General features: G+C 40.5%; 1 protein-coding gene across 2 annotated transcripts in view; it reads left to right on the top strand.

The window, feature by feature from the left end:
• The window catches only part of LOC124596613 (thyroid receptor-interacting protein 11-like), a 477,631-nt gene that overhangs the window by 382,375 nt on the left and 80,237 nt on the right, over positions 1-15,019 (top strand). For both annotated transcript variants that reach the window (XM_047135834.1, XM_047135833.1), the window contains exons 16-17: positions 3,939-4,132; positions 13,980-14,143. In XM_047135834.1, coding sequence (XP_046991790.1) covers positions 3,939-4,132; positions 13,980-14,143 — 358 coding nt within the window. The remainder of the gene's footprint in view (positions 1-3,938; positions 4,133-13,979; positions 14,144-15,019) is intronic.

Here is a 15,019-nt window from a genome sequence, read left to right as displayed (position 1 = left end):
GCATGCCATAGCTAATGCAATCATGATTGCTGACTGTTAAAAACCAGCCAAGATTGCAATCCTTTTTCACTCTAGACATGTTTGACTTTCAGTTAGTATGTAGGTCTTGCTGGCCATGTATTGATACCATAAAAATTAGGGCTGTGATTCAACTTAAACTCATATTGCTTGATTTGCAGACTGCAGTAAATAAAAATATTTTAATGCAGATAATAACAGCCAATGTGGTACCAAGTCTCTAACATTTGAATAAATTTATGGTTTTAGTATTCCATGTGAAGAATATGATCTTGAAGGTTGTCAAGAGATGCTGATGTGGCACAAGAATGAATATCATCCTGGTGCCATTTGGAAACTTAAAGCTTTTTGATAAATCATGTACATATGCATGCCGGATTACCTGAACATCATCTTTGTGATTATTATGGCATAAATTACATTGAGGAGGTACCAGAACTAGCATTTTTTCCTAATATCAATATTTTGGTTCATTATTGTCCCACATTTGGATAGGAAGGAAATGGAGCTTCTCAGGTAGTTGTGTGGTACTGCCAACCATATGTCAATGATACTAAGTTGACAATATTATGAAAAGGACAGACTGTTACTCACCATATAGTAAGATATTGAGTCGCAGATAGGCACAACAAAAATACTACTAAACAAGTAAGCTTTCAGCCAAACAGCCCTCTTCTGAATTATACAACATACACACACACACATTCATGCAAACACAACTCTCACATGCATGATAACAGTCTCAGGCTGCCAAGATCAGACTGCGAGCAACGGTGCATGTTGAGAGAAGCAGTCTGGATGTTGGGGGTAAGGAGAAGGCTGGGGCAGGCAGGGTGGGGGATGGTAAAAAAATGGTTCAAATGGCTCTGAGCACTATGGGACTTATCTGAGGTCATCAGTCCCCTAGAACGTAGAACTACGTAAACCTAACTAACCTAAGAACAGCACACACATCCATGCCCATGGCAGGATTCGAACCTGCGACTGTAGCGGTCGTGCAGTTCCAGACTGAACCGCCTAGAACCGCTTGGCCACACCAGCTGGCTGGGGGATGGTAAAGTACAGCTTGTGGGAGCATACAGGAATGAGGAGGGGAGAGGTTAGAGCAGCTAGTTGCAGTCAGGTTAGACAGTTGGTGGAGGGTGGAGGGAGGGTGGAGAGTGGGAAAGGAGAGAAGTAAAAAGACTGCGGGTGCGTTGATAAACTTGTGTAGTGCTCCAGTCGTAAGAGGGGAGGATATGATAAGTGGGTGAAGGACGTTGACTGATGAAGGTTAGGGTCAGGAGGGTTATGGGAACATAGGATATATTGCAGATATAGTTGCCTCCTGCACAATTCAGAAAAGTTGTTGTTGGTAGGAAGGATCTAGATGGCACAGGTTGTGAAGCGGTCTTGAAGTGAAGGACGTTGTGTTGGACAGTGTGTTCAGCAACAGGGTGGTGAAGCTGTTTCTTGACTACAGTTTGTCTGTGGCCATTCATGCATACATACAGTTTGTTGGTTGTCATGCCGATGTAGAATGAACACAGTGGTTACAGCTTTGCTTGTACTTCTGCCATATATCCTATGTTTCCATAATGCTCCTGGTCCAAACCTTTGTCAGTCACTGTCCTTCACCTATCCATCTGCTTCCCCATTCCCACTCCAGATCTACACAGCCTACACTAATGCATCCATAGTCTTTTTACTTCTTTCCTTTTCCACTCCCCCACCGCTGCCCTCTGCCTAACCTCCTGACTGCACCCAGCTGCCCTGTCCTCTCCCCATCTTGTCTTTCTATACTCCCACAAGCAGTAATTTACAACATACTTTACCATACCCCACTCCTACCCTGCTATTCCTCCCTGTACCTGCCCCACCCCTTAGCCTCCTCCTTACCCCCACCACTCAGACTGCTTCTCCCATCATGCACTGTTGCTCACAGTCGAAAGCTTATTTGTTTAGCAGTATTTTTGTTGTGCCTATTTGCGACTCAACATCTCCACTAAGTGACAGGTAGCAATCTATCCTTTACATAACATTGTAATTATTCCATCCTGGATTTTCAGTTGTTACATATTAGGTTGGATTATTAGCACTACTGCATATAGATTATATGATCTAGAAGTCTCATCTTTTACTTTCAATTTAAATGAACATATGTTTCCATTGAGGCTGTAATTTTATGTAATACTTCTATGTAATACTATTATTTGTTAGTGACCAATCACAATCCCTCTGTCATTATCAAGCATTTACGTATTAACAAAAACCATCCATTTTGTGTTAATAGGCAAATGCCTGATACTGACCATCAGGTTGAGACTACCAATAGTAAATAAAAGTATTACACAATGTTACAGCCTCAGCAGAAACATCTCTTCATTTAATGTGTATTTAATGACTGTGGTCCTAGTTATAAGAGAGAACACTTACTTCGAATTGAGATTCAGACGATATAATATTGTCCTTATTATGTTATTCCAGCAGAAGTAATTACATCATTGGCTGCCATTTTTCAAAAGATGAAATAAGTATATTACTCCTGTTCAGCACTAAAGCATCATTCATATCATAGTGGTTTCTGTGGTCTCCTCATGTACTTTCCTCTCAGGTCTCTGAGCTGATCTGTATTGTCAATGAGTTGGAACATGAAACAAAAATATTACTTGAGTAGTTTGTGTTATTGACATAAACAGCTTCAGTACACTATTTTCTGCATGTGTCCAAGTCATCCAACTTGTTCCACAAATATTACACTATGCTCAGGCTAGTGGAGAGCTAGGAAGGGGTAGATCTCAGTGAGCCATATGATTTGATTCTCTCTCTCTCTCTCTCTCTCTCTCTCTCTCTCTCTCTCTCTCTCTGTAATGCCTGTAAATGGTTGGTGAAGTGGCAATTTCAACAAATGGAGCTCTCTTTTGATAACATTGTATGTCGTTTGAGTACAACAATACATGCACACGAAGCAACTCGTACATCCTCATTTAATGTCTTAATATTTGGTACTAGCAGAAACATTCTCTAGTTATGAAATAAAAAAAAAAGTAAAATAACTCGGCTGCTTTCCTCGAGCAGACTACACTACATTCCTGTATAGCATACCCTTGGATGCCTTTGGCACGGTGATAATGAGATGATGAAGACTACAAAACTACTGTGAAAACAGTCTTCTAACACACAGTGCAGTTTGCTGGCTACCACATATAATGTTCTGTGAAGCCAAGAAATGCTCTAGGAAACACTTTGTTTATCTTTTGTTCATAACATAAGACTGTGAAAGGGAATTTATTTTCCCTAACTATGGTGATGTGCCTTTAAGTCAGCTTGACTACAACATGTCAAAGATGGTAATAAAGGAAGTACCTCTTTTCTGCCTTTGTTATATAGCACTGTAGTAAGTTCAGTAATATGGAAGGGAGAATGACTTGCAAATCAGAAAACTGATGCTGTGTGATTGAGAGCATGGTGTTAACCTTTGTTACTGCTTTCTTCTTACTGTGACCTAGAATTTCTGTGAATTAAATCTGTTTTTTATATATATTCATACCGTTTTTAAGAAAAGGTGTTGAATAAATTTGGCAGATTGTCTATTTTGTGATGTCTGATGTCTGGGCCCTAGGGGTCTAACTGTTTTTAGCATCATGCCCACAAATATTGCTGATATAAATAGAAAATTGTTAAGAGTTATTTCTTGATTGTTTCATGTTATGAGATAGATGGAGCATTCTTCATAACCTATAAAACATTTTTTTTTTTCATTCCAGTCAACAAAAATTTTGGTTTAGGAAATGGAGTCAAGAAGACAGAGATAATAAATTACACAGTTTATTTTCTTACTCCTAAAACACATACATAAACACCTGTCCTTATTAAGTTCTGTGACCTAAAACTATGTACCTTGTAATTATAAATAGACTAATAGATTATAAAACTGGTAGTTACAGGAAAAGAAGGAAAAAGGAATAACTTTACAAAAGGAGTTGGATCGCCTGCGAGAACACTTGGTGACAGTGGAGGAAAGCTATACTCAGGAGACATTACGTGCTGAACAACAAGTTCAGAGTCTCCAAGCAAGGTTGAGCAGTGCAGAGGAGAGACTGAAGTGTTCTTCCACAGCATATACGTCAGCCAGGTAAACTACATTGCTTCAATTTTTGTATTAACAAAATTATTATGTTATCCTTTATAACACAATAAAATGGAAAGTTCAGTTAAGAACAATATTACAATAATAGGAAGATGGAAGTACCTACATTCAGAGAGGAAAGTTTGTAGCTCTAAATAAACAGATAGAAATACTTTTTGTTCCTTAAATCCATGCTGGGGAAGTCCTGAAGGATGTATAACATGTCCTAACAAAATAAATACATAAAGGTATCAATATAATAGAAGGAAACATTCCACGTGGGAAAAATTATATATAAAAACAAAGATGAGGTGACTTACCGAACGAAAGCGCTGGCAGGTCGATAGACACACAAACAAACACAAACACACACACAAAATTCAAGCTTTCGCAACAAACTGTTGCCTCATCAGGAAAGAGGGAAGGAGAGGGGAAGTCTGCTTGTGTCTGTATGTGTGGATGGATATGTGCATGTGTGCGAGTGTATACCTGTCCTTTTTTCCCCCTAAGGTAAGTCTTTCCGCTCCCGGGATTGGAATGACTCCTTACCCAAAAACCCACTTCCTTTCGTCTTCCCCTCTCCTTCCCTCTTTCCTGATGAGGCAACAGTTTGTTGCGAAAGCTTGAATTTTGTGTGTATGTTTGTGTTTGTTTGTGTGTCTATCGACCTGCCAGTGCTTTCGTTCGGTAAGTCACCTCATCTTTGTTTTTATATAAATACATAAAGGTGTGTATACATTTATGAGTACCACACCCACAAATGACTCGGGTTCTGCTCAGGCAAAAAATGTAAGTAGCGAATGTCCCCTGTACATTCAGTGATCCACATTGCTCACTAGTGTGTAGACACTTCTGAGAATACAGCCATCCCACTGGGTCTAAACATCCCTTTTTGGTCACCATAAACACTGACATTGGGTGGCTTACACCAAGCAGCTCACAAGCAAAGTGCACTCTTGTGAGCATCACAAATGGCTTGTGAGCAGCTTGGTTCACAAGTCTGTATGCACCTTAATACACACATACAAAAGAAGAGCTATGCCAATATTTTCCAAAGATCCAAAATGAAAAGAGACTGAAGCTGATAAGTTAACTTTATAATACTTAATAACAGTGACCACATTACTGCACCACAGATATTAGTGACACATATTGATATTATTGATAATATACACATCAGTTGCTTCTTCTAAAAAACTGTTATAGAAAAATATCTAAAGTATACTTCAGACTTTGTATGTTCCTTTTTTAGGGTGAAAAGAGGAATTGGTTGGGAAGGAAAGGGGGGTGGGGGTGGGGGTTGTAAGACTCTAGGTTGAGAAGGACCCACTTGTTTGTTGTGAGTCCATCAAGCACTGTGGTTTGACTGACCTCCCCCTCTTCCCCAACCAGTTTCTCTTTCTTCCCTGAAGAATGGACATAGAGGATCCAAAAACTATGGTCAGTATTTCATGCTTACACTTCAAAGTGGTTTGCAAAGTATGTATGTAGATGTAATATTTAAGTTATGAGTTCAGTGTATTGTTTTGTAGCACTGCAGCCACAATAGGGCAAAGACATTTGATTGTATTTACAGTGAATTGTTCCCAATGTCTGTTCAAGTTAAATCATGCACTATAAGAAAAGTTGCCTGTGGCAGAGTCTTATTCACACAGCATACATGGATGTCGTATTAATATTCAACTTGCTTTGCTGTTTCCAGATATTATCCAGACATACTTTGCAGTGATAAGCCATTTGTCAGTTCCACAAGGGTGTCAGAGATTGACGAATGACATTGCTACTGACGTTTTGAAGTGTAGGTTATTCTGCCTGATATCAGCATTGTTCTCGCATGATATTTTTGTAACATAATTCATATCATCATCAGGTGATACCCGAGACTGCTCATTGAGTGGAACAGATACAGTATTTGTACCTGCAGTCCTCTTTCTCCATAGTTGGTTCCAGGTGCTCAGTCTGCCATCTGCTCCCTCTAGCAGCATCCTGAGGTGTTCCACCTCCAGTCTGTTGTGCATGTCTGATTGCCAGCATTCTGTTTTCTGTCCTGTGCAGTTCTAGGTGTTCCATCTGCAGCCCACTCCCACCATAAATGTTCTTAGGCATTGCCTCTTCGGTCTGAGCACTGACTTTTGTCTTAGTTCAGTACTCTTGTCTACATGCTGGTGTTCCATTTTTGGTTCAGTGCTGTTCCAGATGTTCCCTTTGTGGTCCACTCCTACTAGAAGCATCGAGCAATGTTTCATCTACGGTCTGGTACACCTGGTACTCTGTCTGGTGTTCATTCACCATGTCCACCTCAGTTCTTCTTTTTGTGGAGTCGTGCTGCTGCCCGCATTACATTCTCAGCACAGGATCCCAGGCTCTGCTGAACTGGTATCCATTGACATGATTTTCTGTTAGCTACAGGCTCTCTCATAACTTTACACCAGCATCTGTGGTCCATGCCAAAACCCTTGCTTCATCATAGTTTATGGAATAATTGAATTCCTGACAATACTTGACAATGGCTCATATAGTCACCTGTCTTAGACGATTGTGCCTCTAATATTGTTTGCATCTGACACTCATGGAATCATACTGAACAGGAGTACCACATCAAAACTTACGGTTATATCAGTTTCTGCGATATGTAGTTGCTTGAGATGTTTGCAAGAAGTACTACGAGTTTCAGATGTGGTAAACACGCTTCCCCATGTATGAGAAAGGGCAGTTTCTTGAAGTACTTGGCAGATGCGTACCTTGTTGTGCCATTGTTGCTGACAACTGGGCAGGGTAGGCTTGCCCTCTTTGTGTACGTTTGGCAGCCCGTATCATATATTTGGAAGTGGTACTCTCAATTGTAGCTGTTTGGCATTCCGATTTCCTTCAAGAGAGCTCTGGTCTTCTTGGCCACTTTGTCCATAGGGTCATTATTCCAAAAGTCTGTATGCAGGGTCTTCCAGAAGTTGCTGCACTTTCTCATCGTAATCAGCCTGCTGAAAAACAGTAGTGGAGTTCCCTTTGTCTACTGGCAACACTACAATGCTTGTCTTCATAGAGCATCTTGAATGCGAGCCCCTCAGTGCTTGAGATATTTGATTTTGGAGGCTTTGTCTTGGTGAGCACCCTGCAAGCCTCGCGGTGAATTTCTTGTGCCACACTTGATGGGAGTGTGTTGGCTACTTGCTCCACTGCACTGATAAAAGCTAAACTGGGCACATTTCTAGGATTTGTGAATGCTTTCAAAATTGTGTCATAAAACTTCTTGCCACTTTTTTAATAACAATACAAGTGTCCTCCATCTGTTGTACTTTCTTACTCAGGTGGCCAAACTTTACATGTTAGCATTCTTCTTGGCACACTCCGCAAGAGAGAAAGAGAAACTGTCTATCAAATCCCAATCATCTGCTGCTAAGGAGGCTGCCATGTGTGGAAGAAAAGGTGTAAAAGCTGCCTGGCTACCACATCTCCCCTCCTTGGTCAGTTCCAGGTATTCCATCTGCCCTCCACTCCCACTAGCAGTGTCCTTAGGCTTTCACTCTTTGGGCCAGTGTGCCTGTCTGCTCACTGGCATTTCATTTTCAGTTCATTTGTGATTCCATGTGTAGCCTCTGTTGCCCGCTGCTGCTAGAAATGTTTTTATGCATTCTTCTTAAGTCCAGTGCACCCAGCTGAGTGCTGGTGTTTCATCTTTGGTTCAGTGAATATGTCTGTGCACTGGCTTCCCCTTTTTGGTCTGGTATGGTTCTGTGTGTTCTCTTTTTGGTCACTTCCACTAGAAGCACCATGTGGCATTCTATCTCCAGTCCAGTCCACCTGGTGCTTGGTCTGGCATTTGTTCCCCATGTCCATATCCTTAGTCCTTCTTTTGATGAGTTTTGCTGCTTCCCTCACTGCATTTTAAGAAACTCCAGAGCAGAATCCCAGGCTCCTTGTCAGACCCAGATAGTTTGGCAGTAGAAGTACAGTAGAGCATCTGTGATCAGTATTCTGCAAGAATGATACATGACCAGACAGATTCAGCTGGCCTTTCAACCAACTATTCCACCACAGGATCTGAAAGAAGAGCAAGACGAGCAAAGGCCATGGCGTACCTGCCCCATGCAGACTATTTCTGCCAAGATCAGCATGGTTCTCTGGAACCATAATGTCAAGTGTGCATGCTGTCCACCTTGAAAAATATGAGGACTATTGGAAAATGTAAAAGATGACCTCAGGTTACAAAAAATAGGGATCTATAATATACCTTGCCAATGTGGCATGTCGTACATTGGCTAAATAACTAGGACAGTGGACGTCAGAGTCACACTCAACTAGGACAGGCAACTAAATCAACCGTTGCTGAGCACCGTCTGTAACTCAATCGTTCCATGAACTATGATGAGGCAAGGATCTGGCACAGACCCCAGATATTAGAAGACGGTTACAAAAGAATCTATAGAGATAAAGGTGATGGAAACCCTCATGAATCATGACACTGGTTACCAACTCAGTAGAGCCTGGGATCCTGTACTGAAGTTGCTGAAAACGCCATGGGGAAGCAGCAGAACTCCACAAAATGAAGGACTGTGAACATGGGAAATGAACCCCAACAGAGCACCTTGTGCACCAGACTGGAGATGAAATGTCACTGGATGCTTCTAGAAGGAGTGGTCTGCAATGGGAATACCTTGTCCCATACTGGACCAAGAATGGAATGGCATTGTGCTGACAGGTACACTGGACTGATGAAACACCAGCACTCAGTCTGGTGTACTGGACCGAAGAGGAAATGCATAAGAACATTTCTAGTTGGAGCAGGCTGCAGGGAGAACATCTGGAATGGCACCAGACTGAAAACGGAATGCCAGCATGCAGGAAGGCTCAAAGATAATAATAATTTCATGTGGCTCAGTGGCCTGGTACAAGTCTTTCAATTGGACACCACTTCGCCGACTTGCATGTTCCTAACCTATTCCAGTTACCCAACTGGAGAAAGAGGACCTACAGTTTAATGTGGAAGTTGAATCATGTTTACTTTTTATGACTCCTCACATCACTGAGAGGTGAAGGGTAGGTTAAAATGCAGACTAAAAAACCTGTGGTACTACCAGGATTCAATCCCATGACCTCTCAGCTTCCAGACATGTGCTTTACTGTGAGACCATCAGACCCAACATTAACACTGTAATGGATAGCAATGGACTGCAGATTTTTTGGGTAGGAAGAAGTACTTATGAACTGGTGTAAGGATATTTTAGGGTTTTGGAAAATAAAATTTGTTTGCAAAACTGTTAGGTGAGGATTTACTAATTTAGAAAAGCTATATGTTTCAACAGTGACTTGATTTTGATAATAAGTAGTTAGTAAAGTACAAAAGGTTGCAGAACTATTTTGCATGTCTGTGCTGTGAATTACTTATTTACAAGTAAAGTTGCCACATTTGAAATTATGATAATTTGTGCAAATTCATAATTAGTTGCTTAGTTGATTAATAAATTGACCCATTTGATCCAGAAAAATTATAGCAACAAAAGCATAGTGGTAAATTTACAAACTATATAGGTATTATGGCACAGCTGGCAACAATCATTTTGAGTGTGATGATTTCAGTTATTCATTACATTTAATCAGCATGGTATCCAGAAAAACTAAACAGTTACTGTAAACAGCAGTTGAAAATTATCATCCGATTAATGAATTTGTGTCACATTGGTCTGAATAATATTTTGAAAGATGTGGGCATATGCAACATATACTCAATATGGATAACTAGAGTCAAAATAAATGAATGAGAAAAAATAAAAATAGTTGTGAATAGAAGTGCAACAAGAAAGGTGGGAAGGTTCTAGCTTGTTTTGTTTAAGCTCTACCAGTGTAATCTTTATCATTCATCTGTGGTATCACATTTCAGAGGATGCTATTCTTCTCTTCACCGTTTATTACCTGTTTCAGTTCACTGCAAGGCTAAACTCCAGATAAATACCTTCAGAAAATGGAAACTCCAGTTTGAAATCACACACACACTCACACTCAAATGCTAGCACACCTCACACACTTGACCATCTCTGGTAGCTTCGACCAGAATGCCAATGCAGGAGATGGCAGTTGTGTGGGTGTGAGGTGTGATTCCTAGTGAGAGTGCATATGCATGTGTTCTCTCTCTCTCTCTCTCTCTCTATCTATCTATCTCTCTCTCTCTCTCTCTCTCTCTCTCTCTCTCTCTCTCTCTCTTTCTAATGAAAGCTGTAGCTAAAAGCTAATGTATAAGTAAGTGTCTTTTAACTGTGCCTGGCTGCAACTTAACATGTCATCTTTACAGTAAGTAGCACTCTGTCTTTTCCTTACATTGTTATTTTTCAGAAGTACTTTTCTTGCTATTAAGGTAAAGGTAGAGTTTCAAGTTCTGGTCCTAGATGGACCAGCTGCTGCTTTATTCTTTGCCAGTGGCATCATTGGATACGATTTGGAGGAGTGTGTCGTCAGCACACTGCTCTCCCAGTCATCGTCAGGTGTCTTTACCTCAGAACCACTACTACTCAGTCAAGTAGCCCTTTAGTTGGCCTCACAAAACTGAGTGCGTCATGTTCCAGTCCTCATGCCAAGAAAAAATCCCTGGCTGCGCAAGGAATCAGTGCCAAGCTCCCAGCGAAGCTGTGAACCATACTGAATGCTCAGTTACAGAGACGGACTTTTCTTACTGTTGCCAGAGAGTGTTTTATAACCTCCGTACATCAGTCCATCATCAGTTATTTTATTGCCTAAATGACAAAATTCATCTGCTAGCAACTTTAGTGTCAGCACTTTTTAGTAGAATTCAGCTGATTTAATTTCATTCCATGCCATTATGTTTGTTTTACTTTCATTGATATTCATCTGTGATGTCCAAGTCTTAACTTAATTTTCTTTATATTTGCCTAATTTTGACCAGGTCTTTTCCCAGTTATTTTTAGCAGTTGTACTCTCAAAAACTTTGATACAAGAAGTATGCGCAATGTACATTAACCTGCTTATTTGTTTTGAATTATTTTCTTCTTTCCACAGTAGAAACAATATATTTATACAAACCACAAACCATTGCTTTGGTACTATTATTTATCATTATTACTAACAAACATTTCAAGACTTATCCTTTGTGTTGTGGTATCTAATGCTTACGTTGGTCGCCACTACCACCACCACCACCACCAAGAACAACAACAACAACAACAAAAGTTGAGTTAATTGTGCCCTCATGTAACAGAATATATTTATGCAGATAACATGTGTCATATGCTGTCTTATGGAGTTAAGTGTGCCTTTGTCACCCCACTCTCCCCTACCCCTCACACATACACTATGTCATCAAAATTATCAGTCATCTGGCTGAAAACAACTTAAAAGTTTGTGGTGCCCTCCATTGGTAATGCTGGAATTCAGTATGGTGTTGGGCCGCCCTTAGCCTTGGTGACTGCTTCCACTCTTGCAGGCATATGTTCAGTCAGGTGCTGGAAGGTTTCTTGGGGATTGGCAGCCTGCTCTTCATGGAGTGCTGTACTGAGGAGAGGTATCAAGTTATTGTCATGTAACCACTTGACCACAGGCCGTGCATTATGAACCAGGTGCTCGGTCATGTTGAAAGATGCAATCACCATTCCCAAATTGCTCTTTAACAGTGAGAAGCAAGAAGGTGCTTAAAACATCAGTGTAGGCCTGTGCTGTGATAGTGCCATGCAAAACAACAAGGGGTGCAAGCCCCCTCCATGAAAAACACAACCACACCGTAACAGCAACGGCCCGAATTTTACTGTTGGCACTACACACGCTGGCAGATGACATTCACTAGGCATTTGCCATACCCACACCCTGCCATCGGATTGCCACATTGTGTACCGTGATTAGACACTCCACACAACATTTTTCCACTGTTCAGTCGTCCAATTTTTACGCTCCTTACACCAACCAAAGTGTCGTTTGGCATTTATTGGTGTGGTGTTTTGCTTATGAGCAACTGCTCGAACATGAAATCCAAGTTTTCTCACCTCCCACCTAACTGTTATAGTAATTGCAGTGGATCCTGATGTAGTTTGTAATTCCTGCATGATGGTCTGGATAGATGTCAGTCTATTACACACTACGGCCCTCTTCAACTGTTGGTAGTCTTTGTCAGCCGACAGACGAGGTCAGCCTGCACACTTTTGTGCTGTACATGTCAGTTCACATTTCCACTTCACTATCACATCAGAAATAGTGGAGCGACTTCTAATCAAGCTGGGGCCTATGGGGTATCGTCTCAGTTGTGCGACTGGATTCATGATTTCCTGTCAGGAAGGTCGCAGTTCGTAGTAATAGACGGCAAATCATCGAGTAAAACTGAAGTGATATCAGGTGTTCCCCAGGGAAGCGTCCTGGGACCTCTGCTGTTCCTGATCTATATAAATGACCTGGGTGACAATCTGAGCAGTTCTCTTAGGTTGTTCGCAGATGATGCTGTAATTTACCGTCCAGTAAGGTCATCCGAAGACCAGTATCAGTTGCAAAGCGATTTAGAAAAGATTGCTGTATGGTGTGGCAGGTGGCAGTTGACGCTAAATAATGAAAAGTGTGAGGTGATCGTCATGAGTTCTAAAAGGAATCCGTTGGAATTTGATTACTCGATAAATAGTACAATTCTCAAGGCTGTCAATTCAACTAAGTACCTGGGTGTAAAAATTACGAACAAATTCAGTTGGAAAGACCACATAGATAATATTGTGGGGAAGGCGAGCCAAAGGTTGCGTTTCATTGGCAGGACACTTAGAAGATGCAACAAGTCCACTAAAGAGACAGCTTACACTACACTCATTCGCCCTCTGTTAGAATATTGCTGTGCGGTGTGGGATCCTTACCAGGTGGGATTGACGGAGGACGTCGAAAGGGTGCAAAAAAGGGCAGCTCATTTTGTATTATCACGTAATAGAGGAAAGAGTGTGGCAGGTATGATACGCGAGTTGGGATGGAAGTCATTAAAGCAAAGACGTTTTTCGTCGCGTCGAGAGCTATTTACGAAATTTCAGTCACCAACTTTCTCTTCCGAGTGTGAAAATATTTTGTTGAGCCCAACCTAAATAGGTAGGAATGATCATCAAAATAAAATAAGAGAAATCAGAGCTCGAACAGAAGGTTTTAGGTGTTTGTTTTTCCCGCGCGCTGTTCGGGAGTGGAATGGTAGGGAGATAGTATGATTCTGGTTCGATGAACCCTCTGCCAAGCACTTAAACGTGAATTGCAGAGTAATCATGTAGATGTAGATGTAGATATGGATGTTTAGGTCAAGTACATACATATGACACAAGTGACACACAATCACTTGACCACGTTTGAAGTCCATGAGTTCCATGGTGCACGCCATTGTTCTCTCGCACGATGTCCAACGACTACTGAGGTTGCTGATATGGAGTACCTGGCAGTAGGTGGCATCACAGTGAAAAACGTATGTTTTTTGTGGATGTCCGTATACTTTTGATCACATAATGTAGAAACACACACACACACACACACACACACACACACACTCTGAAACTTAGCACAGTATAATGAAAGTTTAGTGGTAGCCTTATTTACACTGTGACAAACATGCAACCTATAATACTGAATTGACTATTTTTTCAGTAATTAACTTAAGTAATGTAATATCTTTCTCTTAAACCCATCTAAAACAATTTGTGATAATTTGTTCCACTTTAATAATTATTCAAGTTTTACACCATGGTATTTACTAGCCTTTCTGCTTTCAGACCTTTTTAGTACCATTGCAGAGTGTTATTTTGCGAATACATAATATTTTGCCACCAAACTTTATGTTCTGCATTCATTTTAATGTTGTTTCATCATAACAACAAATTATGTTAATATGTTAGTTTACTCTGTGCAGCATTCTGGTGAACCAGCAAGTGGAAGCACTGCAGAACCAAAATCAAACACTAGTACAGCAAAAGGAAGAAGCATTCTTGTTGTTATCTACCGCTGAGGACAAAGTTCAGAAACAGGAAGCTGCTTTACGAAATTTGCAGGCTGTGCTTGAACGTTTTCAGAAAGGTATGTACTACCCCGTACCTGTTAAAAACAATATTATTAGTTTCTGCATAACCAGAAAAGTGAGGCATGAAGTTGTAGAATGTGCATCAAAAACAAAACTCCTAGGGATGCATGTTGGCTCACAGCTAAAGTGGTCTAAGCATATTACTGTACTCGGAAAGCGAGGCTCTTTGAATAGTAACACCAGTATGTGGTAGACGACACATTACTACAGTATACTTCGCATATGTCCATTCAATAATTAATTATGTTGTAACCTTCTGGGGAATAAATAAACAGAATATACAAACAGTTTTTAAGCTACAGGATAGGACTATATGAAAAGTAGCTTCAGGACATATTTTCTTGAGTTGTTTAAACCGGTGGAAATCATGACTGTTCCATGTGAAAGTATTTTGCAAACCCTGCTCTACATAAACAAAGATATTGATTAGAACCCAACAAACAGGACGCTGCATGCAGATGGAACCAGATTCAGCCAATATTTACCTCTCAGGTGGAAAAACAAAACAAACACCCTAAATAACTTGCTACATAACAGAATAGAATTATACAACAAGTGCTCAAAGACGAAATTGAAGTACAGACCTTCAGCAATCTGCAGAATTATCTATCAGAAAAATATTTCTATTCTGCCAAGGGTTACCTGAAATAACATCCAAATTATTTTGACAATAATGCTAAACTGCTGTCATTAAGAGACATTTTACAATATGTCCAATAGAATTTGGAAATATGCTTTACAAACAGTAAAGCAGATCATGTATGTACCTACTTATATGTCTGTGCTTGTGCACATTTATGTGTTGTCAACAACCATACCATTTATGTTGTGTATGTATGGATAAATAAATAAATGAAAATAGTACACACACT

This window comes from Schistocerca americana, chromosome 2 (assembly GCF_021461395.2).
Source record: "Schistocerca americana isolate TAMUIC-IGC-003095 chromosome 2, iqSchAmer2.1, whole genome shotgun sequence".
NCBI classification, from domain to species: domain Eukaryota; kingdom Metazoa; phylum Arthropoda; class Insecta; order Orthoptera; family Acrididae; genus Schistocerca; species Schistocerca americana.
Note: the sequence above shows the minus strand (reverse complement) of the source record. Positions and strands in the feature narration are given on the sequence as shown.